This window comes from Zootoca vivipara, chromosome 2 (assembly GCF_965207765.1).
Source record: "Zootoca vivipara chromosome 2, rZooViv2.hap1.1, whole genome shotgun sequence".
Classification (NCBI taxonomy): domain Eukaryota; kingdom Metazoa; phylum Chordata; class Lepidosauria; order Squamata; family Lacertidae; genus Zootoca; species Zootoca vivipara.
The window spans coordinates 14609129-14636202 of record NC_142584.1 but is presented as its reverse complement, the minus strand read 5'-3'; the positions used below and the strand labels follow the sequence as shown (position 1 = coordinate 14636202).

General features: G+C 43.4%; 1 protein-coding gene across 3 annotated transcripts in view; it reads left to right on the top strand.

The window, feature by feature from the left end:
• The window catches only part of CA10 (carbonic anhydrase 10 (inactive)), a 305607-nt gene that overhangs the window by 266519 nt on the left and 12014 nt on the right, over positions 1 to 27074 (top strand). For all 3 annotated transcript variants that reach the window (XM_035103821.3, XM_088661348.1, XM_088661347.1), the window contains 2 exons: positions 16044 to 16139; positions 20438 to 20510. In XM_035103821.3, the coding sequence (XP_034959712.1) occupies positions 16044 to 16139; positions 20438 to 20510 (169 nt within the window). The remainder of the gene's footprint in view (positions 1 to 16043; positions 16140 to 20437; positions 20511 to 27074) is intronic.

Here is a 27074-nt window from a genome sequence, read left to right as displayed (position 1 = left end):
GAATGTTGACGACAACATTCATTATTTATTGAACTCGCCAAGATTACTGTCATCTTGCCAATCTGAAAATCATTCTTTTATATTTGGGGCATGCACATAAAACAACAAGAGGCAGCTGCACCTGGAAATTCTGCTGCTTTTTTGTCAATATTATTATAATCACTGCTCACATTTGGATTTACTGCTCACAACCTCCTGTTGCTTTCGGCCCCATTGGCACAAACAGCTCGCCGTTATTATTGGTCATCTTAATATGTAAGTCTCCTACTTAAAGGGAGCAGAAAAGCACGAGGTGAAATGTGCTTCCTTTGTGTTGTCAGAAATTGAATAATAATATCCTCGAGGAATTTCAACACTTTAATAAAACATTCATTCCAGATTGCTGTTGGCTATTTTTAACCATGCTGTGCTTCTTCAAACATGCCTTTGCTCGAGCCCACAGCCATAGACTCTATGCTAATATCACCCCATGTCTTTCATTTCCAATTGTTTTAATACCTCATTATCGTTATTCATCTTGGTGAAAGTCAGGTGCTTCACAGAACTTCGTGGCCTCGCTTTCACCCCCTTCAGTGGCCTGCAGTAACCCTCTTACTCCTGTGGTTGCATGATGCTCGCCATCAAAACTACATGACAAAAGTCAAACAAACTTTGTAAGAAGGTACTTCGAGTGGGAAAATAAATCAGTTCAGACTCTTAAGCACTTGCTACTTGGCTTTATGTGGCTCCCGTTTCTACATTGTGGAAAACGTTTTCTTATCTCTTCTTTCTTCATCCAAAGCAGAGTTTTGGACGCCCTGTGGAATTAAGAGGCTTAAATGCACTTAACTCTTGCATTGGCTTCTGGCCGAGATAAATTATGCCAACAAAATGTGTTTGTGTTGGAGAAACATAAGTAAGATCTTAGAGAAGCACACAGTTAAGATATTGACTCACGTTGTGACCTCAGAAACACACATGCATGCACACACACACACCAGATTTTGGAGTACGGATCTTCCTCGCTCTCTTGGTCATGTCCTTTTGCTTGCCAAGTCCTGAGGGGGCATTCTCAAATGCCCTCCTCCATCCCCACTGAGGCCTACTAGGATTTCTAAGTCAATCCATCTCCCCCTCTCCTCAAGCCATGCCTCTCACTGGTCCTGCTTCACACCTTCCTTGGACATTTTTTTTCCTTGGACATTTTATAATAAGTCCTTGAACTCTGAAAATGTTGTTTGCTTGGCTGGATGAAGAATGGAGAAGGGTGTGCAAGCCTGTATGGAAACTTGTCTACGGTACAAGAGAACAATTTACAAGGTCCCCTTTATTCCATGGGTGTTCAACAGTCTAACGGTATAACCAGAAGCCAATTCCTATAGAAACATTTGAAGCTTTAGAGACCCAGACTTACTTTCAACCTGCCTCCAAGCAAGTGCATCACTCCCAAATCCTTCCATCAAATCAGCTGAGCTTTCATGCTTCTCTAGTATACTCCACTGGGCATTTAGGGAAGCCTTTTTATTTCCTTCTTACTAATGAGTTGTAGTGAGACAAAGAGTTATATGACTGGGGAGCATACATTAGAAGTCTTTCAGTTGGGGAGGGGTGTTGTAGCAAGCTTTAACTCCTCTCTTATTCAGGAAAAAAAAGTTAAGTTTGTGAGCCCATGAACTGATTCACTTAACCCCACCCTGACCAAGGCCTCTCAAAATTGTGACCATCACATCTCCGAAAAGCTACAGAACAGACAATGTGCTTTAGCATCACAACAGGGTTTACAGACCTACAGAACAACAATTACCAGACCTTTAGAAGGCATCTCAAGGCAGCCCTGTTTAGGGAAGCTTTTAATGTGTGATGGATTTCTGTATTTTAATGTTTGATGGATTTCTGTATTTTAGAATTTCTGTTTTGTTGGAAGCCGCCCAGAGTGGCTGGGGGAACCCGGCCAGATGGGCGGGGTATAAATAATAAATTATTATTATTATTATTATTATTATTATTATTATATTACAGTGATCCAACTGCTTTGTTCTCCTCCATTTTATCTGTTGTTCGGCAGAGGTAGTTGATGAACCGATGGAGAAAACAGAAGCTGCCTAGTGGGCTTTAATATTATAATAAACTTTATACCTGCTTGGGCTTCCTATCTGTGCTCCAGTTATGCGCAGCGTCCAATAAAGTACAAGTAGAACCCAGAACTCTCAGACATCTCTCACAGTGCTTGCCAAGCCGCCTTGCCCATCACAATTTCTATTTATTTTTTAAACCCTACTTTGTAATGTGAGTGTGTGGAGAGAGATCTGTGTCACTTTTTGCTATTCAATCTGTATTGTTCTTGTTGCTATTTTCGCTTATGAATAGCTTACAGCTTGGCGTCCCAAAGCAATCTACAATATAATAAAAAGGTATATAAAGCAAGTAGGAGGAAGTTCCAAAAGGCAGGTGCTGCCACACTAAAGGTTCAATTCCAACATCATGCGGAGCAGACTGTCATGAAATTCTACTCAATCTTGATCCAGAGCAGATTCCAACGTATAGGTAGCAGAGTAAAAACTTAAACACGTTGCAGGATTCCCCCAAAATAGACCAGAGGCAATTGATACTTCATCCAGCAGAGCTTTGCTGCTACTGAAGGCAAATGAGCATAATGGTCACAAATCCAATACATTCAGGATTGGCAATGTGCATAAGAAATCCAGTTGCAGCAGACTTAACTTAAACTTATAATAACTTATAATAAGACTAACCCATAACACAATATACAGAACGCCACACCAGAAGGAAGAGAGATAGAAAGAGAAACTGAAACCTAGGCTCCTTCTGGCCTTACTTTTATAGTCAGCATGACCTTGACAGAAGAGATAACAGAACCAGTTTAAGCCAGCTGTACTCAGCTTCTCTGAAGGAATAACCCAAACATCATGAAACTTAGTTACAGGTAGGTAGCCGTGTTGGTCTGAGTCAAAACAAAATAAAAAAAATCCTTCAGTAGCACCTTAAAGACCAACTAAGTTTTTATTTTGGTATGAGCTTTCGTGTGCAGGCACACTTCGTCATGAACCTTCTGCTTGTTTCTTTCACACAGAGAAGCTTCCAGAACCCTCTTGAATTAAGTAGAATAGGATCTACACATCAGATCAATGCTTTCTGCACTAAGAAATACAAACTGTCACAGAAAACGTGATAGGATGGTGTCTTCAGGCTGCCCCCTTCTGCAGAACGCCGTGATAGGTGTGTGCTGTCCTTCACCAGACCTGGTTGCAGAGTGGTTTACAAAATCAAAACACTGAGAAACAATAACCAGCTGATTGTTTCTTTAGTACCCGAACTCCTCTATAGTTTTTGTGCATCACACAAATGCCTGATTCAAATCTCAGCTCTGAACCTTCAAGATGATTTTTCTTTTTTTAAAGGCATCGTATTCTTGCTCTTGCAATTTCAACAAGTTGGGCTGGATCCAGGCTTTTAGTAGCAGAAATGTGCTTTCCGTCCACGAAACACTTTGGGTCCTGCTGAGGGATCCCACTGACAGTGGGGGCAGTATAAAATAGGGGCACAGTCAGGATGAATCCTATAAAGAAATTATGAATATCTGAACTGGAATTAAGTAACCGCTGTATTTAGAAGGGAGGGAGGGATTTCCAACTAAATCAAGTTCTCTCTGTGTGTGTTTTTCCCACTGGCTTGGCTCATCTGTTTACATCTCCTGGGAATTGCATTATAATTCTTGCTGCAGCAGGAATGTCATTGCTTCAAAACAAAACATGTTTCACGTGTGCTTCAGCACTCAAGGGGGAAAGCAAACAGCCTTGAAGAACTTAAAAAAAGAAGTCCTAATGCAACCTATTACACATTTCTTTTTTAAAATAATAATAATAATAATAATAATATTTTTACTGTTTGTGAAACAGTTGTGTGGTGAACCCTCTTCATTTAATGACAGTATTTCTTTCAGTTTTTGAAAGGATCGGTAAACCTTTTTTAAAGAAACTTTCCCAAATAGCATGGGAAGGAGAGATTTCAAACAATGGTTTTGTTTCTTATTGTCCGAGAGAAATGATCGGTTTTCAGTGAAAACCTTTTGTTTAACTGTTCCTTTCCAATGGGAAATACAGCAGTGAAAGCTGCCTTTTGCCTAATCAAACTATTTGGCCATCTGTTTGGTCACATCGCTGTCAGGCAAGAATGTCCAGAGTGGGGAATTTACTCTTCATTGTCAAAAGTACACTTACAAGTTAGGAAATGGCATGTCCATCAGTCCTACGTCTCTCAGCTACCCCTAGGTGTGCAATGAGAGAGTCCCCAGTGAGGCTGTTGCCACAACAGAGAGGCTTATGTATCTCCCCCGTCTGAGCTGCAAGCAAGCAAACCTTCGCCTGCATATAACCTTCTGGTCAGCAGCTTTCTGGGGTCTGAAGCAGTAGCCTATCCCTGCCACCTGTTCCTTCTGGCTGGAGAAACTAGGAATTGAACCAGGACCCCCCCCCCATGTGCTTTGCCACAGCTATGCTCCCTGTCTGACAGCAATGGAACTTTGTTCTGTTTATTTATTATGAGGCAGCTTACGAGGCAAGCATGAGTTCCCAGCCCTGTGGTTTGCTAATAACACCAATGTGGGACAGAAGAAATTTGGCAAGGGGGAGTTTTGTCATGGGCCAGGAGTCAGCTTCACCTGCTGAACAGCAGCCTGAAGGGGGAGAATGCGAAGTGACTCACCTGCAGCTGATCAGCCTTCAAGGATACAGAGGAGGAGGCATTGATGAGAACCAGCTGGCTTCAGCCTTCTTAAGCAGAGCTTCCAGCAGCAGTCAGATGCTGGTAAGAATGCTTGTAGTTCCTGGTCCTGCCTCGCTGCGTCCTGCTCGTCGTGACACTTGACCCCATGATCACTGGATTCCCTGAGCCCTGGACAGACTGACCATGTGGGTTGCTGTTTGCCCGATCCTAGGACTGGACCTGATTCTGCCTTGAGGCAAGTACACCTCAAAGACTCTTCTGGTTGGCTGGCCTCCCACTCCACTGAGCTTTGCACATTGTTGCTCAGAAACAAGACTACGACAGAAACAAGACTACGGCATTTCTATCTCTCCTTTCTTCCAAGGAGCGCAAGATGGCCTACATGCTTTCTCGCTCTGTGGTTTGTTTCTGCGACCACCCTGTGAGGTAGGTTAGGCTGAGGGGTAGCGGCCGGTCTGAGGTCACCCAATGAGTTTCGTTGCCAAGTGGGATTTTGAACCATGGTCTTCCAGCTCCCAGTCCATTCCTCTAACCACTACGCTGACTCTCAATTCAGCTGGTTTGTTGGTAGACCGGAGACGGGCAATGTAGTTATTTCAGATGGAAGCAAAATGGCCCTTGGTGTTTAGATTCATTCAGTGCCATTTTTCTAGAAAAAGAGGGGCTGGAACTCTCCATGAACACCTCCCTTGTTCTCTTATAATGGCAATGGCATCCACCTGAGAGGTGCCAGAAATGAGTTCCAGCTGGGGGGGAAAGCCCTGGGCTCAGCATAATATCAGCTCCGATCATGGGTTTTTGTAGCTGTTCAAACATCTTCAAAGCTGTTTGGCCAGAGACAAAGGAAATGAATAGGGACATCATGTATTCACCTTCATCCCCCCCCCTTTTTTTAAAGCCTCTACCTGTTTCCACCTTCTGTTAGGCACCATTTTCCACTGTCATATTCCAAATTTTGTTTCTGTTGCCAGGCAGAACTATGCTGCTTTGCTACAGAATGAGAGTTTCCCCTTACTGACCTGCTGAATTCTTGCTTTAGTAATAGGAAAAACCATACTATAGATTACTCTTAGTAAGTCTCCTCTTTATTTGGATTGCTCAAAACTGCTGTGTCTCAAACATGCAGTCTTTGGAGATGGAACCAGGATGCATTCTGTTTTTTTTTAAAAAAAATTGTCAGCTAAAATAAGAGTAATTAATCTTAATTCTAACCCTCTCCCTGAAAGAAAGAACGGGGGGGGGGGAGGCTTTTTTCTCAAGGGAAGCAAAGAAGGCTCAGTTGTTCTGTAGCAAATTAATCTTACAAAGGGAATCTTCCAAAGAAAATCAATAGCTTATAACAAGGGCTTGGAAGCTCAAAACCAGAACTGAAAGGGGATTTTTCTCTGCAGTCTTCACTGTAAACAATGCTCTTGCTCTCAGTGCTAAATTATGGGGAGGGGGAGCTCCCTATAGCTATGATCTGCTCTTTCTAATTCTCCCTTGAAAATGTGCAGTACAGTGGTACCTCATTCCGGTGGCCTGTTCGCAACATGAAGGCTGTGGCGCTTCTGCACATGCACAAAGCACGATTTAGCGCTTCTGCGCATGCTCTCAGGTTACGGACGTGCCGTAACCCATTCCGGGACTTCTGGGTTTGGTGTGTCCGTAACCTGAAAAGACGCAACATGAAGCGGACGTATCATGAGGAATGACTGTAGGTATTACACAAATGAAGTTCAAACTAATATTTGCAAGGACTTAGTAAAATGATTGGTGCCCTAACAGTGGTTATAGTTAGTAATAGTAATATACCATTAACGCATATGGTGCTTCACAGAGTTTCCTAAGCAAAAAAAAAACCTAGTTCCCGCTCCCAAAGATATTTCATACTGGAAGGAACTTATTTATCCAGTAGGTATCCATATTTTCAGCTTCTCGGTTTTGTAAGCCTCAGAAACTTTCAAGCTAGGTAAGGGATAAAGTGCAAGTTTTGAGAAAAGGTTCACATTTCAGACTAGTGTCCACCTGTGATTTTCATACACCTAAATGCATTGTCACGGTTGTATAAAATGTCAATTCAACAATTTAAACAGCCGGTCAGAATTGCGTCTCAACCGTTCAGAGACTTACTTATGGTCTGGATACCCCCAATAAACTGTCAAGACCTGTCAAGGCTTCCAGAGATGGAAGTAGACATGGAGGCCTCCTGAGGAATCATGGACCACAGCATGAGCAAGACACGGGGAATAAATGGACAACCAGATGGAATGCCTGGGCTCAGCTATACAGCTGCAAATAGAACGTTTTAAGTGCATTATATAAATGTGACACAAGATGGCGGTAGTGAGCTAATGGCAAATTCCATATATATTTTTAAATGTTTTTCAAAAAGCATTTTCATATATATGTAGATTCTGCCCCTGAGGCCTCACCCAAGACAGGATCTGCGGAATTGGGGGACGTAATACCCCCTCCAGCTCTGGTAACTCCATAACCAGCATTAGGTCTTGAAGAACAGTGCGGTCAGACAAAGCAACCACCTAGATAGTCTCTTGCATTTATGTTGGCAACCAATTTATTGAAGTATATCCATTTGTAGCCAAAGACAGAGAAAGAGAAGCTAATTACGCAGGAGTGAACGGGGGGGGGGGGGGGTATTTTGCTTTTATTATGTATTTTGTGATTTTATGTTGTAAGTGTGCTGAGACCTGTGAGTATAGGGTGGTATACAAATTTAATAAATAATAATAAAAAGAGGGAGGGAGGGAGGGAGGGAGTGGGGCATGGAGGCCCCAAACTCCTGTGCAAGATTTTTTTTAATGCCCAGACTTCACCCTGCAGTTAACCTGCACATGCCCAGGTTTAAATGCATGGTTCAAACTCCGCCGTAGTTTAAAATGCATCAATTTAATAACCAGAGGCATTCTCCAAATAGACATACCTGTCAATGCACTTACTGTTAATACAAACTATATTGAGACAAACAAGCGACCTCGAGGCAGAGCACACTTTGCCATCAGCGCCTTCTCTTTTAAATCAAGCGTTTGTCAGGCTGAGTGTCTCCACTGATCATAGCTGTGTTAGGAACAGCAGGGGAGATTGATGACAAACCAAGCGTTGGGTCTCAAGCCATTTAGATAGAGCTCTTGAGGTGACTCTACAAAGCAAAGCAGCCACACAGGATCTTTTAAAGATATTTATTTCAAATGCTAATGCCTGTTTTACCAAAAGAAGGGAAACACAGAAATAGCTTTCTGATTGCCCAACCAAGGCCTTTTTTAGTGCTAAGCTGAGGAACCAGTCATGGAGCTGCACCCCCCCCAAATAAAAATGGCATGAGTTCGCCTGTACCCACAACTTAAACGCCAAAACACCTGAGGTCCTACAGGGGTCATTTCTTACTGTCTCTTGTCTGACAGGTTCCTAGGGCCACATGTCAGATTTCTCGTGGCCCACATAAGACTCTGGCTGTAGTATCCCTGGCCTGAATTTACATGTCAATTAGATAAAAGGAGGAGGAGATACAGAAGGGGTACCCCATGGGTAGCAGAAATTACTCACAATCACATGATCTGCCTTTGTGGTTAAAATCAAGAACATGACAGTAAAACACAGTGGCAAGGGAGCGATGCTAAAATGTATGGCAGACTGAATAAAAAAATTAAAGACTTAAAAGCAAATCTGCAGTTCACACAAATTTCACAAGCCCAGTAATATCTACTGTTTCTCCAGAAGGTAGCAGAGCAGCTTTTATTTTTATTTTTATATAATTTTCAGATTTTAAAATTTACAACCAATTGCCGAACAAAACAAAAAGAGAATTCCATAAATTCCCATATACGGTACCTCCCTCCATCCCTTTGTGGGTCCTATTGTTAATCATTTCCTCCTGCATCTTTTATGATAATCCAAATCTTTTACTCCATTATGTCCAAAATTCACCATTACACTACAAGTGATATTCCAATCCTACTAACGATTTTAACTGCTTACAATGTTTTTTTAAGATAAATTATAAATTTCCCCCATTCTTATGAAGCAGCTCTGCTACACTTGAATTTCAGTGAACCGGCATCTGTCAGCTCATTAAGTCCATTTGAGACCCAGTAGTCAAGACGGACCAGCCAGTAGTGGTCAGGATGTTCCCGAAGGGAATTGTCTGCACGGAGCATGCATCCCACTTCAGTTACCGCAGTTACTTCCTATGAGTTACTTCCTATGAAGTTACTTCCTATGAGGCTTTGAGGGTCTTAAAAGTCGTTTTAGGCTGGGAGCTCAAAGGTTTGCCATTTCAGAGCTCTTAACACTTGTTTCTCCACCTTCATCTTGTGAAATGCCCACCGCATGAAATTATATTGGGTTTATGCCGAGATGGAACAAAAACTTGGGGTCCATTCTCCAGATGGTTGGCTCGCCACACATACCAACTGGTCCTGGATAATTTCCCAGTAGCTTGATCATTTGTGCACCAAAACTACCAGTTCTATGGACTATTTCCTCCTCTGCTGTAGGCAACCTACCACGTAGTCCAGCCCCTCCCTCATCCCTTCATTCTCACATACTCAAAGACACACCCTTTCATTTTGAGTGATTCTTCTTCCTACAACCTCCATTTCTTCTTGCTCCCTGTCTTTCTTCTTTCAACATCCTTTCTCTTCCTCTCTGACCCAAGGTAGTAGGAAGCAATAAGATCAAAGACTGATGGTTCTCTTTGTTCCTATACCTCCCCATTACCACAGCATCCTGATTCTCTCTCTCTCCCTCTCTCTCTCCCTCCCTCTCCCTCCTATCTCTTGTGGCCCATTTATTTTACAAACAGCCATTTTAATGCCATGAATTACTCCAGCTGTAATGAAATAGGAGTTGTTACAATCCCCATCTGCTAAGTTGATTTAAAGTAGTTGGCCTTTCATTATAAATGGTGTTTAAATCTACTTGCCATGAGATTTTAAGTCAATTTTATTATTAAAATGGCTGATGTATTTAATTAATTCAGCCAGAAATCAACAAGAAGTTAAGTACACAGAAGGGTAGGAGAATCGGGAGCCTACAATCTGGGGAGCCAAAGTGGATCACAATTTAGTTAAACCTTGATCACATAAATTATTTGGAACATCTCTGGAGTGAGGATAATTACTTACTGCCTACTCATAAATACCTCGATTAATATGATTGCATAATACTGCATTCACTATATTAACTTTTCCAAGCTAGGAAGGGCTAGAGGACATGTAGGTCATACTAAATTTCTCGGACATTCACATGCAGTTATATTATGCCCCAAACATGCATTCTTATGTTGTACTTTTTTCAGAGGAGGGAATGGGGGGACCATGGAAAAACCCAGGAGTGTTGAAAGGGCTGAAAGATTCATAGAACATTGTGTATAAACAGCATTGTATATAAGTGTCCCAGTTCCTGGGACATTCACATATCCAAATATGTGGAGCCTAGAACACTGGATTCCCAATAAATGTTCAGAGCAACCACAGAAAATGCTGGTGTAATATACCTGCATGATATCTTCACTGGATCAAACGGTAAAAGGTGGCACAGACTTTAGACCAGAGGTGGGCAACCTCAGGCACAGGGTGTCTATCAAGTTCTATCAAGTTATCATGACTCCCATGAGGCCACCGCTTCATACTCTTCTTGGGAGCTGTGAAGTAAACCACAGGGCTGGGAACTCGTTCGTCCCTCATAATGTGTGCCCCAATCCCATTAGTTGTAGTAGCATCTCAGTGAAAACCTCTCTCATGAGCGTTGTTAGACTTCGATGTAGCCATGGGAAAACCCAGCCAGATGGGCAGGGTAATAATAATAATAATAATAATAATAATAATAATAATAATAATAATAAAATATAGTTATTATATTGATCGCACAAACCCTTCTTTCAGGAGTGCATATCCAGCATTTGTTTGTTACACAGATGGCCTCACAATTACAGAATCAGGAGCTGAACACTGTCCACAACCCTTTTGGGCTCATTATGCCTTATAATCGCAGCTCCTTTCCTTGAAGCAACGTGGATAACGCCATCTCTGAGAGTTAGCCGAGAGGAAAATCCAGCAAGCCAAAGATCATCACCTCCTTCTTCCTGAACTCCTTGACTGTCCTTGGCTTCTGGAGTGAGATGAAACCCTTTGCTACCGAGTCCAAAAAAATGCCAACAGGGACACAATCCCGAAGTCTTAAGATGTTATAATAATAATAAAAAGTACAATAAAATCATAAAGTCATGGCTAATGAGCCTGTGCCCTCTTGTCACCATTTAGTGGGAAATCTCATTAATTCTTTACAAGGCCTTTTAGAAGACAGACCACAATAGGATTGTACTAATGCTTCCTCCAGCTCTGCTGGCTGTCAAAACTCTGTAGATGACTTCATTGCCTTTGACATTTTTACTTCTGTCCAGTTTAGTTTGTTTGCTTGCTTGAAAAAATAACCACCTGTGTCAAACATTTAAAAAAAAGGTCAAGCATTATTTTTCTCCTCTGATGGGTTATAAACTAAGATAAATTAATACAGCGCACCAACCATGTTGACCTTCCTATTAAAAATCTGCCTGCTTTAGACGTTCTTTTTCTCTCTCTAGCAATTAAATTGAAGTTCTACATAGCGCTCTTTACTACCCAAGCCATAGTAAGACTTCTCTAGCGAAAAGTATTAGATACAAAGATTTCACCACCCAGTCACATGACCCAAGGGGTGATTTTGCTACGCAGTCACATGTTCCAAGAGGAGTTCAGTGTGGCAAGAGATGCTGGGTTCAACTCTGCAGACTGCAAGAGACAGTGGCTGGTGCCTTTCAGGACTGCATGCTGTTGCCACTTTTTATTGCATGCTGGAAATGATGCCTCCTCAAGCTTGGGCTCCTTGCTTGTGAACTTGAACCAGCTGGAACCAAAGGTGTTATCTCAGCTGTCCCCAAAACACATACAGGAAAGCCCATGAATGACAAGGTGGGCTGCAGATTTCCCAAGGCAACCCAAGATAAAGGGCACATACACAATTCCAGAGTGGAAGTCCTAAAGACAGTTGGATGGTGTCTTTTTTTTTAATATAATTTTTATTGATTTTACAGATTACAAAAAAAAACATATATAAAAGAAACACTTTCATAAACAAATTTTCCACCTTCTTTCCACCCCCCCCTCCCATGGGCCCTCCCCTGCCACAGGAGTATCCCATGCAGGCAGGCAGTTGAAGATGTTCCATTTTGTAGATGAGTTTATGTCCCCCCCTCCCCCACCCCCCCAGAGTCCCCCCTGCCACCAGAGAGCTCCAGGAGCAGAAAGCAGAGAGACAACCACCCAGCAATCCAAAAAGAAAAAAGCTACACTAAAAGAAAAAAGAAAAAAAATTCAAAAAAGGAATAATAAAAAAGAAAAAAGACAAAAAACAATAATAAAAACAATCTTTTTCAAATTTACATTGATAAACCATATTTTGTGGGCTTCCCCTACCTCCCCCCTTTCCCAGTTTTCATCCCTTTACTATCCTCTTTAACAGTTTCCATATCTATAAACAACTTACTTTTCCTCTTCATAAAATTTTTAAACTTAGCTAATACCATTTTCACTGAATCTCTTAATCCTTATAATTCATTATCCCATTTTTCTTCCCTTGCCTAATTTTTTCCCCTCAATAGACTTCTTAAAATTTAAATCCCTAAACTTCTTTTATTTTAACTTTTCCCATAATTAGCTCTTACACTCTAAAAAATCCCAATATAACCTTTCTTCCCCAGATTCCGACTACCTCCCTCCAATCCAGCAAGTTCCGTAATCAACAATCCAAATTTGCTCTTGATAATCCGTCCTAATAATTACACTCCCATTTTTCCTTCATCCCACCCCCTTTTTCCAATGTTTTGTCCCCCAGATATCCATAGGGCCCCCCTGAGTTTCTCCCCTTCTTAAGTTATTCATGTCCTCCTCCTTGTGGGAAATCTGTAATTCCATTGGTTCCTGTCGTTCCCTCCTCGAAGGAGGGGTACTCCGCTTCTCTTTTTGTAAAGCAATATCAACTTTTTCCTTGTGGTGTGTTTCATTTTGTGTTGTATTGTCCCAGTCATCATCGTTGTTCTCTTCATGCTCCACGTCAGAGTCCACCTCATTGACCAAATCATCCAAATTGCTGTCGCTATCATTGTCGCTATCTTCCTCCTCCATTTCCATTTCAATATCCTCATCATCTGAAAAATCATATTCAGCAATCACCATCTGAAATTGCTGCTTTAGTTCTTGCTGTTGAATCTCATCTCGGCATAGTCCTATTTTTAGTTCCCACATGGCTGTCAAAACAATCCGCTGGAACTCAGGCGAGTAACTTTTTGTTGACATAGTTCCGTCTTGTCAAGGTCACTGCTTATCGTGTGGGGTGGAAAATGATCGCTGCTTATTTTCCCAGTCTCAGCAAAGTAGTTGCACTTTCCAATTCCAGATTCACAAAGGTCCAAACCAACATTTCACAATTCAAACATTTCAAAAGCATATACTCCTAGCTTCTTGAGAGTCTAAATAAAGTAAAACTCATTTATAAATCCTTGTCAGCTCGCTGGGTTGTCTGGGCTGCCGGCTCCCGGGGAAACAAAAGGTTTTCCTCTTTCTTTTTCATCATTCTGCAGAGAATCGTCCTTCTCCCCTTTTACCCTGCATCCAGGGGAGAACCTTTTATGTCTTTTGAGGATACCTTTTAAACATTCAATTCGTGGCTTCGGGTATTTATTTTACTGTTCCTTAACTACCGGTGGGAGGGGGTGGCTTCCGTTTTATTTCCCTCTCTCCCAAATCCAAATTAGTCCAGATTAATATTCAAAACAATCCAAATTTGAGAGCTTACTTACAGTCTTAATTTCTAATTCTTTCTTTTGGAAGAATCCAGTGCTCTCCGCCTCCGGCTCGGAGCTTCTCCCCGCTAGAGCGACGATGGTGCTCAAAATGGCCCCCGCGACTTCGACCCTTCTCACTCCGGCGCTCTTACTAGGGCAGCCGGACGGTTGGGGAGTCCGGTTTTGGGCTCTGCCGAGCAGTTTTGCCCCCGGGACGCCCGACCCGGGGTTCTATGGGATGCAGCGTTGCTCTCGCTGCCCTCCCTCCTCTAGCAAAGACGGGCTGTCTCGGAGCGAGACAAAAACCCCGCCGATCGGCGCTGGCGCTGGACCGGAAGCCAAGACAGTTGGATGGTGTCTTGCCCCCCTCCTGCCAGCAACTCCTGCAGCCCAGCTGGTGCCAAACGTATTGCTCTGCTTCCCTTTGGACCACATCAGAGAGACCAAGCGGGGAGGGTCTTATCATCAGGGCAACCCAGGCCCTCCATACACACTGCCCAGGCTTGCATCCTGGGGAGGTCACTTCAGTTCTGCTGATGCAGCGGTTTGACCTCACCCCTGGAGGTTCACTCCATTGCCTCTCGAGCCAGATGGATGCCAATGGCAACAGTTGGTGGGGGCGGCGCAGGCAGAGCGGCATTGCTCACCTGCCTTATGGACACCGCTCACCGCTGCTGTTTCCGGAGAGGGGGAGTGGAAGGGGTGGTGCAGACCTGGCAGCAGAGCCAATCGGATGCTCATAGTGCCATGCCCGGACTGCATCCCACTCCGTTCACCTTGCCTTTCTCAGGAATTGGCAGCAATGCTCCGTGTCCAGAAGGCTGGTGAGCAACGCCAACCTGCCTTCCCACCCCACTGACCACTACTGCATTGATAAGTCGCGTCACTTTCGTCCCGATTTATAAGATTAAGTATATAATCTGAATGTCGGGGGTTCTGCTCCAGTCTATTTCTCCACATTTCATTATGAAGTTATAACAATGGCAGTCAACAAGGCCTCTTCTCACAACATCTGGTGTGTTTTCTCGCCCAATTTGCTCGAAACCTAACAAATATGTTTGCCTCTTTCTTTGTTCCGTCCAGAGCTTCCATTTTTCTCAATGTTTTTTGATGAATCCATTGCTGTAGTGCCCACAAGTTGCAGGCAATTACCATTTAACAATCTACATATTTAATCCCACTCAAATGGTTGACAGCGTGTGCTTTGTATGTTCCGGCTTTGCTTCTTGGTGGTGCTGGTAGCGGTTACTCACCATGATGCATTTTATTGTGTTGGAAGCAAGGCAACCCCCTTTCCCCCCAAAAGGCTTTGCAATGAAGAATTGGGTTTACAAAGTAAAGAGTGGTTTTTAAATGAAAGGTCTTGGTGGGAAAGCAGAAGGCAGGAGATACGCACAGGAAGAATACCAATTTGAAAGGTAAATGGCTAGGAGCTCCTTGATAAAGGATTCCAGTGATTAAGATCCCTCTGCCAAAATCGTGCACGCTTTTAGCAACCTACAGGGTTTTTTTTAAAGCTGGGTGGCCATATGTCCAAAATTTCCTGGACATATCCAGAATACTGCAGCCTCAAGCAGTGTCTGGAAATTGGTGGAAAACGAACAAAACAAAAAAAGCTCAATAACTTTCCTGCCTGGATCTTCACTTTTTGAAGCGTGCAATATATCTTCACATAGCCTAGTTTTATGGGCAGTCCCTACCCAAAGGTGGTGATGGTGGAGAATCTCTGTATTCAGAAATAATTACATGGTATCGCAGCTGCATAATTTGCATCCCAGAGAACCAAAGTAGCTCTTTTGCATGTTTCAATATATATTGGGGCCTGCAGGGTACCTTTCCCCTGAGCATTGATTTTTTTGGTGGGGAGGGGGGGATGTGGATTGTGTGTGGAGCATGCATAGTTCCTGCGAGACGATTGGTGGGTTGTATTCCACATGGCATGTGACAAGGGGTATAGCTTTGGCTGTTAGGCACAGTTCTGAAGCCTGGGTTAAGTTCTGAGCATTGCTTTCAGTTGTTCATCCTGCATTGCTATCGCAAAACCTTAACCACCTGCAATTTAAATGCTTAGGTCAGCTTCTACCTCTCATGATTTTGCAAAGGGCCCATCTCCAGCTCTCCATCCTTTGCAGATTGGGATGCTGAAAAACAGACACACTACTGGGCTACGGCGGCAAATTGCTACGGCAAGCGGCAGAACGGTGCCGACCTCTCTGGTGCATTTTGCATCTTAATGTGTTAAATTCACTTATTGACAATAGAGAGGAGGAACAACTGGTGCAGCGCCAGTAGAAGCCAGATGGTCACTGCAATTATTAAAATTACGCGGGCTGCAAAATCTCCAGGATAAAGGGGGGGGAGTGCTATTATGAAATTTACGAGCTGGGTAGGAGATCACATTGCAAACAAATCTGAATTTCTAAAAAGGATATTTGTCATTTTGAAAGACAGCAGCGGGTTTGATTCTCCAGTATTTATTATTTGCTTTCCCCTCTATCCTTAGGTTCAACTAATCCACTATAACCATGAGTTGTACACAAATGTTACAGAAGCTGCAAAAAGTCCCAATGGCTTGGTGGTAGTTTCTATATTTATGAAAGTAAGTATAGTACAATTTCATCTGTGTTGAGTTTCATTCTTTTCAGATGGTTGTAAGAAATTAGGAGCTTTTGTGGCTACTCGAATTTAAACCTTCTTCCAGTGCATTCCCAATATATATCAACACAGAAGTAAGGCCCAGGTGTGTACAGGGTTGCAGCCTATGTAGATTGCTTTAGTAGCTGTCTGCACCTCAAAGCTGCACGCCATACCTAAGGTATGGTGAGAGCTGGACCATAAAGAAGGCTGATCGCCGAAGAATTGATGCTTTTGAATTATGGTGCTGGAGGAGACTCTTGAGAGTCCCATGGACTGCAAGAAGATCAAACCTATCCATTCTGAAGGAAATCAGCCCCGTGTGCTCACTGGAAGGACAGATTGTGAAGCTGAGGCTCCAATACTTTGGCCACCTCATGAGAAGAGAAGACTCCCTGGAAAAGACCCTGATGTTGGGAAAGATTGAGGACACAAGGAGAAGGGGACGACAGAGGACGAGATGGTTGGACAGTGTTCTCAAAGCTACCAACAGGAGTCTGACCAAACTGCGGGAGGCAGTGCAAGACAGGAGTGCCTGGTGTGCTCTGGTCCATGGGGTCACGAAGAGTTGGGCATGATTAAACGACTAAACAACAAACAACAACATACCTTAGGATGGAAAATGATCACTGTGGCTCATACTCGGTGTGAAATTCAATTGCTACAAACCATTTCCATCTTTTCAAAAGTGTATGAAGATGTTTGAATTCTAAAGATGCTTTTAGAACATCCACTGTGGCCCTCTTTTAGGCTGCAATCCTGTACCCCATTGAACTCAAAAGAACTTACTTCTAAATAGACATTGATAGGGTTGCACTGTTACTGCCTCTATGCTTATCTGATCCTCTTTCCCTCCCATATTTTAACATATGGTATTAGAGTGGATGTTTCTGTGGCCATATTAGTTTGATGCACACTGAATGTCAGTATATGCTAAAAGGGATTTCATATTAAATTCAGAATTACTACTTTGAGTCCATAAAGCCCCAGTAAATAATCAAAGCTTCACTTGGCAAGGTACATAAACTTGGGGTGAAGGTAGATATAATATTTGAAGAGCATTTATTTTTATGTCTACATGTTTGTGTTCTGGGGTCAGCTCTGAGAAACTCATCCTATTCCTTTTCATTCTGATTTTTTTAAAAAGACGAAACCAGAGGTACCTATTGGTTAGCACTCATAACATCACCAACCCACTGCCCAGTCCCCAGTTTTGCAACTTTAAAAAAAATATTCTGTAGTAAAGTGGATGAACATATATTTGAAAATGTTATGTATATGTTGGTCTGAACATACACATTCCAATTTTAAATTCTTTGCATATAACTAAGTCCAACAGGTGGAGGAGAATGGTGTCAAACAGATGAGTAACAAGCAAGAAAATTGTGGAAATTATCATAAGGGGCAATTACAGGCTACACTTAACCTGATGATCTTTATATCTCTGCCCATACAATGATTCAACAATATTTTCCACTTTAAATGCAATATTCTTTGCTGCTCTGCCACCTTCGCTATAATTCCCTGCTGGACAATGTCCTGGAAGCAAATTCAGCCACTGTATCTGAAATAACTTACCAGAATGTATGGCAATGTATGAGGGCCAACGTACTAATTCCCAATGAACCTGGCTAGGTGCCTCATGTTACATTATTTGAGCGTGGATGGACCTATTTGAGCATGAATTTGAGCAAGAAGAACCAAGTGTAGGACTCTGAATCATGTCCAAACAGCTGGAGGAGGGTCGGGGAGGCTGTGAGTTGGGGAGGTGTTTAACCTTTCCTCACCTACTGCTTCCCCCGGAATTGCCCTCCCTCCAGCCATCCCCTCTCCCGATTATGGGTTCTCAGATTTGTGTTTGCTATGGCAAGGGAAACAGTGACTTGGGGAGGGGTTTGGCAGGAAAAGCAGTGGGTGGAGGAGGGTTAAGCAAATCCTCCTCCCTACTGCTTTTTCAGCTGGTTGGCAGCTGCTCCGGTTCGCAAATCCAATTGTGCTGCCAAACAGATTGTTCAGCCCACACATTGCAGGCTGCCAATGATTAGGCATATAGGTTTTTCCCACAAACATTTCTTCTTCTTCTGTAGGATCCCTTTTTCTCTCATCACATTAAATCATCCTGCAGGACCAAGTGATGCTTTGATCTTAGCTGCCAAGTACCCTGTATTTCCCGGGAAACCCGTTTTTCCTTACCGTTTCCCGGCGGTCTCCCATTTCAGCTCCTCTCCCGTTAATCTCCCTTATTTTGGCTCCTGTCGGCGGCCATTTTTCTATGGGCACCAGAAAATGGCCGGCGGCGGAAGTCACGTCTACACATGTCCGGAAGTGCATAAACGCAACTTCCGGTGTCGCTTTGCCCATCTATGGGCACAGGAAATGACCGGTGCCAGCACCAGAAGTTGCGTCTATGCACTTCCGGACATGTGTAGACGCGACTTCCTGCGCCGGCGCTGGCCATTTTCAGTGCCCATAGATGGCCAAAGCGACACCAGAAATTGTGTCTACGCACTTCTGGACATGCGTAGATGCGACTTCCAGTGCCAGCACCAGCCATTTTTGGGTCAGCCATAGATGGGTCTACGCAACTTCCGGTGTTGCGCGGCTGCCGATCCCCGATTTCTCCGCAAGAGACTTGGCAGGTATGGCTTTGATCTATTTGCCCTTGGCCTTTAGGCCAATCTTCCTTTGTTCTCGTTTCGTAACTTTTGGAGAGTTTGTGTGTATATATATTCATTTAGAAAAGCTCTGTATGGCAAAACTGGAGCTTCTTCCATAACAACAGAAGACTGGCCAATAAAATAGGTCTCTCAGTTGCTCAGTTCCAGTCCCACCCATGTTCCCACCCAACATACCAACAATATGTTTCTAGAAAGGAGAGAGAATCGCACTGCTGGAGGAGGGAGGTGGCTGTTGGCAGCGTGAATAGCTGCTTCATGAATTTTGAAGACTTTCTTAGTGGAGAATGTGATTTTTGTACTGAACAGTTCCTAGAAGATACCGCTTTTTGCTTTCCCGTGTCATCCAAACCCAAGTCAAAATGTCAAGTGCTGATTAACTCCTATATAAAATTTGCAGTCAGGCTCCGCTCAGCAACTGTGTGGCCTTGAATCATGACCACAACATGAAAATTTAACCAAGCATCAAAATAAATAGAGGCAGAGGAGGCCTGAGGAGAATAGAAGGAGTGGAAGAAACAAAAGAGAAGCAGGTTCATAGATCTGGCAAAGAAGAAAGCATGTTTCATGTCACAGTGTCTCACACAACCTCGAAGACCAGAAAAGAGGAAGGCACATATATTTAAGGGTTTGTGTTTGTTTCTTTTAGTCGAAACCCATCCTGCCAATTTCTTGAACATCTCCTTCGTCGGCAGAAGAAAGGCTTCTGTTCTTCTGCCTCATTCATAGTGGGTGATACTGAATTTCTTTAGAATTGTGTTGGGTGCAGAGTTGAACCTTCTTCTCAGAAGTGAACTTTCTGCAACCAGAGGCCTTCTTACTGGGGATAACGGGATGAAATACCTAGGAAGGATGTTACTTTCTTTCTGTATGCCACAACAGCTGCAAGAATTCTACTTGCAAAGAATTGGAAGAATGAAGATTTACCAACAGTGGATGAATGGCAGAAGAAGCTGATGGAATTCATGGAACTGTTAGAGTTGACCGGGAGACTCCGGGATCAGAGTGAAGCAGCAGTGGAAGAAGATTGGAAGCAATTTAAAATTTATTTAAAGAATAAGCATATAATTGATTAGAATTAGCGGAAGTGAGGGAGATAAAATAGAGGTTGTAGTTAATACAATGGTGTGAAATAGGTATTGTTAGAAGTTAATGATAATTTAATTAAGAAGTAAGATATAGATAGAATATAAAAGTGTAAGATGTAAAAGATAGAGAAATAAGGTAACATTAAGTTAATAATTAGAAATTATATAAGATTTAGACTTTACTACAGATGATATGTAAAGAATCGCAGAAGGAGGAGGAATGAGGAAGCTAATAGATTAGAAATAAGGGTTATAAGTTAGAATTTTTGTTTTGATATTTTTTGTATTTTGTATTTTTTGTGTTTTGTATTTTTTTGTGTGTTTTCTATTTTTGTATGTTTTTGTTGTTTGAAAATCTTTAATAAATACATTTTTCATAAAAAAGAAGTGAACTTCCTGCAAACTCCCGAGTTGCACCTTTATTATTTATGCACCTTTATTATTTATTTATGAGGTGTTTGTGGTGACCAGTTTTTGATGACAGATTCTCTCTCTCACAGGTGTCTGAATCATCAAATCCATTTCTAAACCGTATGCTTAACAGAGACACCATCACCAGAATAACGTATAAAAGTAAGTTTCTTTTTGAAATAAATGGATAAAGGGTTCTGGGGGAATCATTCGGTGGGTGCACGTCACATTGTGAGGAATCCAAGATTTGGTACTTCCCATATTGGCTGTGAGCTTATTCAACCTCAGGGGCATTTGGTCAGAGACCGTTTTCAAGATAAGTACAGGTATTTCTAGGTGTCGGAGAGAACAGAGGTCAATGAAACATTTATTTAATTTATATTTCATAGAATTGTCAAATAGTAGAGTTGGAAGGGATCCCAAGGGTCATCTAGTGCAACCCCCTGCAATGCAGAAATTTTTATTTCAATATTTATAAATGTCCTCTTCAACCTAAGTGCCCTTTAAAGTGGGTAACAAAAATTCAAACCAGAATCAAAACATAACAGAAGACACACAATTAAAAATATGTCAAAGGTAACCATGGGGGGGGGTGCTTTAAAAAGGAGTTACCACACAAGATATGAGCAATCCGCTTAGCTAGTGTTAACTTCAGATATAACTTCTACCGTGTTTCTCCTAAAATAAGACGGGCCTTAAAAATAAGCCATGGCAGGCTTTTCATGAGTAGAATAAATATAAGACATACCCCGAAAATAAGCCATACCAGGTAGTGTTGTTAGCAGGTCTGGATGGCGCTTCCGTTACGGTAGAAAAAGGACGATGCCTGTCGGTGCAGCGCGAAGCCCCGACCCAGCAGGACCCAGAGAGAGGTGAAGCCCTGGGACCCGACTAGAGCCTCAACGCGCGCTACGCGAAGCCCCAGCAGGAGCTTTGGCGCGCGCTGTGCGAAGCCTCAGGACCTGGGAGGACCTGGCAGCAGGCTCAGCGGGCGGCGTGCGAAGCCGCAGGAGCCGGCAGGAGCTTCAGCCGCGCCGCATCGCATCACGCGAAGCCGCAGGACCCGGCAGCAGCTGGCAGCAGCCTCAGCCAGCTGCGTGAAGCCCGGGACCCGGCAGCGGGCGGCGCGTGAAGCCACAGGACCCGGCAGCAGCCAGCAGCAGCCTCAGCCACGCCACGTGAAGCCGTTTGGCCGCGACGGAGCTGAGTCTGGGATCGAATAGGATGCATGCAACATGAAGAATAGCATAAGAGCTTGCAGAACTCCTGCAATTCCTTGGCCAATTAAGATTTTTTGTGCCAAGTCCATTCATTATCGACATGGCAAAGCTAAAAGTACAATTATATTGTGATGGAAGATTATATGGATGGTTTTTGACCAGTTATCATGTGGCCATCTGTTGGTTGGCCACTGTTTTCTCTGTGGCAAGTGGCATAGCACTAATCTATGTGGGGCATTCTGTCAAATGTTCAAACCTTGGGTAACTGGTTTTAGCCAGCAAACTAAGGCAAAAGTAACATGGTAATTGGACTTCCTGTGCAGTTTGCTGCATTCTGGGCTTTGAATACAGTCGTACCTTGGTTGTCGAACGTAATTCATTCCAGGAGTCTGTTCAACTCCCAGAACCGTTTGAAAACCAAGGTGTGGCTTCCGATTGGCTGCAGGAGCTTCCTGCACTCCATTGGAAGCCATGTCAGATGTTTGGCTTCCGAAAAATGTTCGCAAACTGGAACACTCACTTCCAGGGTTGCGGTGTTCGAGAACCAATTTGTTTAGGAGCCAAGCCGTTCGGGAACCAAGGTACCACTGTAATGTTTCTTTCAAGACCCGAGTGTAAATGTATTTAGTAGTAGACAACCGAACAAGACCACCATCATGCAACAAATCTGTTTGCTTTAAATATTTATATGCCCTCCTGTAACCGTAAAATTTCTGAATGCATCTTTTAACAAAAAATGTAAATTATATACAAAAAATATTAGCATTAAAACCATAGGCCAGGTAAAATTATTCTAAAGCAAGAACAGATTAATAGATTAAATATACAGGCACCAAAATGACATGAAAGTTAGCATTGGACAAACCTCTCTGGGGAGAACATTCCTAAGCTAGGATGTTTCAACTATAAAGACTCTTTTCCCACTAGTACTTTTTATTAGCAGCAGCAGTATTAAATTTATATACCTCTCAGTCGGTAAAGCATGAGGCTATTAATCTCAGGGTCATGGGTTCGAGCCCAACGTTGGACAAACTACTCCTGCATTGCAGGGGGCTGGAACAGATGAGCATAGAGGTCCCTTCCAAATCTACAATTCAATGATTCTGTGTTTCATGGCTTCTAAGACCAAGAACAAAACTGAGAATCATTGCAGTGGAGAAGAGGTCATCAGACGTCTTACATGCAAAGGTCCTGGGTTGAATTCACTTTAAAGGGGTCTTGGGATAAGACCGCCTTGTGAAAGATGTTGCTCAGCTGCTGCCATTGGGCTTCAACAGTGCTAGGCTAGATGGACAGACTCCGCACAAGGCAGATTGATGCGTTTTAGGGGCAACATCTCTAGTATTAAAATTTAACAGAGGTTTCATTCCCTCTCATTTTGAGGCTGCACCTTTCATTTAATGACTCTACCGCGTTGTTTACAGGTGTTTATTTATAATAAAACATGGGCATATGGCAGAACAGATGGACCGAAGTTGTCACAATAAAAATGTGTGCGTGTGTGTGTGTCAGAGTGTGTCCCTGGGTTTTCATTCCCCCAGCAGAAACTACCTCCTTTTTTCACCCAAGCAGACTCACTGAAAAAATAATAGGGCGATAACTAGGAGAACTTGGCCTTTAGAATTTGAAATGCCTCATTTCGACTGAACCCTTTGATGCTCTGCATCACACTCCGTGTTTTATAAATAATGAATAGGTGAGAAGAGGAGGGAGAGAGAGAGAAAGGAGGGGGGAAAACCAGGGTGAGTCAGAAAAACGAGTCAGTGGCCTGAAAAACAAGCAAACAAAATCACCCTGAGCTGCACGTAATTCTTGCAAAATGATGGTTTCCTTTCCAATCTTCATTGCAAATAGGGCTGCGGCCATCTCTGGCTGTTATATTGACACTCTCCCAGTCCAGTAACACTATCGGAGTGACTTTGTGCTTTTCAGCTGGCATGGTGGGGGAGGGGGGGGACTGCCTTGCTGGGGCTTCTCTGCAATGAAGGCGCAAAGCACTTAAACAAAATGAAATGAAGCCCCTGAAATGGGAGAAGAGACAGAGGGGAAGCAAAGGAGGCACCCACACTAACTGCGGGTCCCCCAAAGCCTTGCCAAATATCTCACATCTGGCAGGGATGCCTTGCCTTGCCTTGCCCACTCATTCCACCACCACAGTTCAGGCACATCAAGCATGCATGGGCACGAATGCCTCCTACGAGTTCCATCTTTGGGAAGCTAAACTTGCCAGACGAAAGCAGCGTCACGTCCCGAGCCCTTTGCTTGAGTCGGGGTAATAATGTGTGGGTCAAGGAAGCAGAGTGTTGAGGTGCATGGAAATAGCAGCTGCAGTAAGTAGGAAACAAGAGTCAGAGTCAGGGCTTCCTCTTCCCTTGGGATCACAAAACCAAATCCATTTAAATCACTAGTCAGTAAGACTTGATTTAAATCATTATTATTATTTTTTATAGAAAGACTCGTTCTTGCTGGTATAATCTTAATTTTTACAACCAAATGGAAGGTTTCATTTTTGGAGCAATAAATTTTCCAGAGTAGTTTTTACATTTGTATCAAAAATTACCAATTTGGTTACACTTTTAGAAATACATTGACAGATAACTTATTAAACCTCACAATAGTTTCATAATTAACTGTTTATATTTGGACAGCTTTTCTGCCGTACTTTATTGGAAGGAGAAAAATAATCATTTCCTTAAGAACAATTTAAACAATTTAGTTAACTGAAACAATAACATTATAGCATACGTACCCATGTTTGTTAACTGATGTGGTTAAATGATTTAAAAAACAACAACAAAAAAAATTCAGACTGAGTTTTAAAACACATGAAAAACTGTGCCCTTGCCTTTTCACTGTGTCGCAATGCCCTTGGATATAGGAATGTTAGATAAATTCAGGAAGTGCTGATTAAGTGTTGCTTGCCCAACACGGCTATGTGTGCTGTGCATGGAGAGATCTTGGCCAATGGTTTTAGTGTGCATTTGCTCAAAGCAGGGCCGGCCCACACATGAGGCAAGGTGGGGCAACTGGCTCAGGTGGCAGGATTTGCAGGGGCAGCAGGGAATGCATTGCCCGCTGCTACTGCCACTGCTCCTTGGAAGCTGGGTTTGCCATCTCCCATGCCCTCTTTGCAGTCACCTCTTGGCAAATAGGAGGTCTCCTCTCACCCTTTCCCCCAAAGTAGATCTTTACCTTCCCCCTCCCCTTGTTCCTGATAAGGGCACCGTTTTGTGGTTTGGCTCAGGGGCCAAAATGTCTTGGTCTGGCCCTGGCTCGAACATTAATATCCCAAAAAGTTTTCCACTGTTAAGTTTCCAAAAGCAAGGGGGCAGAGGAGGACCCACACATACTCCTGTTCAAAACACATACTCCTGTTCTTTTTTGTTAGACTAGTCTTAAGCATCATTCCAGAAGTGGAATGCTGTTAATGCTCAACAAAAGGGCTACCAGCAGATTTTGAGACCTTGGGCTTCTTCACGTGATCCGTTGATTGTGCGATGAATGCACGTTCATTGCCTATTGTGGCTTTCATACCCCATCTCAAGGTTGCACTTATGCTGCAGGGACAACACATTTGTCTGAAGTGCCCTATTTTGTACTGCGAAAAAGTGGTACTCCAGTATTATACGCTGTTGGAATTTTTTGTTTGGTTTCAAGTCGGGGATAAACTCTCTGCGCCATTGTGTGAATTTCCTTTGCATAATTCTCTTTCTAATTCTACAGCTGCTGTCTACGTTCTTTCTACTTCACTGAATGCCGTGTGCATTTTTTCCCCTAAATGGGAAGTGGACTTAAAAAAAAAGTGACACACACACACACACACACACACACACAGCAAGGCTTCCGCTAGCATCACCAATGTTTGGGATCCAAAGAACCATCTGTACTTCACATCCAAAGTGCCTTTGGCCACATGGGCAAATGCTTTTGAATGGAAGGAGTGCTGTTCAGAGAGAAATGTAAGCCTAATGCAGCTCTTTCCATGACCTCTGGCTTCTGTCAATGAAACAAAAAGCCAGGGGGGTATCATGCAAAACCTGAAATACGCTTTTTGGCAGGCTATGGCCGGTGGAGCACAAATGCCAATGTGTTCCAGGAAAGATTCATTTCTATTCAAGGTCCATCTTCAGCAGATGCGGCACCGGGGTGCAAATATCCGCCCAGCGCCCCCAAATTACCATGGATAGGGGGGGCCAAAGCTGCGCACTGCCAGCCATGGGGGGGGGTGCAACTCTTGCAACTTGGGAGGGGAGCTGCACACAGGCCAGCCATATGGTTGGCAGACCGCAGCTTCCATCCTAAGCCTCTGCAGGGATCGCTCTCCTCCCACGGAGGCTTGGGAGGCAAGCTGCATGGTTGCCAGCTATATGGTTGATGGGGCGCAGCTGGCAGGTGTGCAGGAGGGAAAGGGGAGGCCACTGGCAAAGCCGTGCAGCTCCCCCACTCGCTGGGCCCCCGAGAGGCCAGCGCCCTGGCGCAACGAACCACTATGCCCTATGGGAAAGACGGCTCTGTTTCTATCCAGCAGACCAACTCAGTTCTGATCTCTGCCACTAATTCCGTGGACTTGGGCAAAACTCTCTTAACCTCAGGCCCCCATCTGCAAAATTAGAAGACCTACCTGGCAGGGTTGCTGTGAGGGAGACCAAAAATAAAATAAAATGTTGCGGTTGTTTATTAACCACTTTGCTGTACGAGCACAGACAGTATGACAGGTGCCGATCTGTTCAGGAGGCTTTTAAAGGCTTGGACTCTTTCTAATTATAAGCTGAGCACATAGCACGCTCGCCCTGAAATCTTCTACAAAGGGATGGCTCATTAATTAGCAAGGAAGGAAGGATGCGATGAAGAAGCAAAGTGGGAAGCCCAGCCGTTTGCTTAAAAGCATATTTCCTCATTGGCTCGAGCATTTGGAGTGAGCTCTCGGTGCCTTCCACACTCCCACTGCGCACACTAAAGGGCATTAGGCTTCGCTGAGCAGCTTTATTATCATACGTTAACCTTAACAAGGTAGAACAATCTTTTTCTGCAGTGCAAGGGTAATTAAATCTAAACACTCTTGGCCTTTCCAGGATATGTTGAACAGAAAAAATAATAATTGTTAATCAAGCCCCTTCTCTCTCTCTCTCTCTCACCCCCCCCCAAAAACCAAAAGGGAGGGAAAAAAAGGGTCAGCATTTTCATTGTGCATGCTGCTCGATAAAATGCAGTTTTACTAAATTTAAAGTCTCGTTCTGGCTCAAGTGCTGGGTGCCCCCTGTGTGCACTCAAAGCTATGGAAGCCACAGTAATGAGGAAGAGTTGCTCGTGCTTGAAGTTGCATGGCTGTCCCGCAGTCCTTGGAGACGGAGCTTTCAACTGAGAAGTTCCCAATTCTAATATCACCTCTGCCCGGCACCTCAATAGGTGGGCTTAGACAAGTGACTGCCTTGCAGCCTTGCCATCCCTCATCTGCGGGGGGAGGCGCAAGCAATAACTCCTGCTGACCTCCTAATGCTGCTGCACT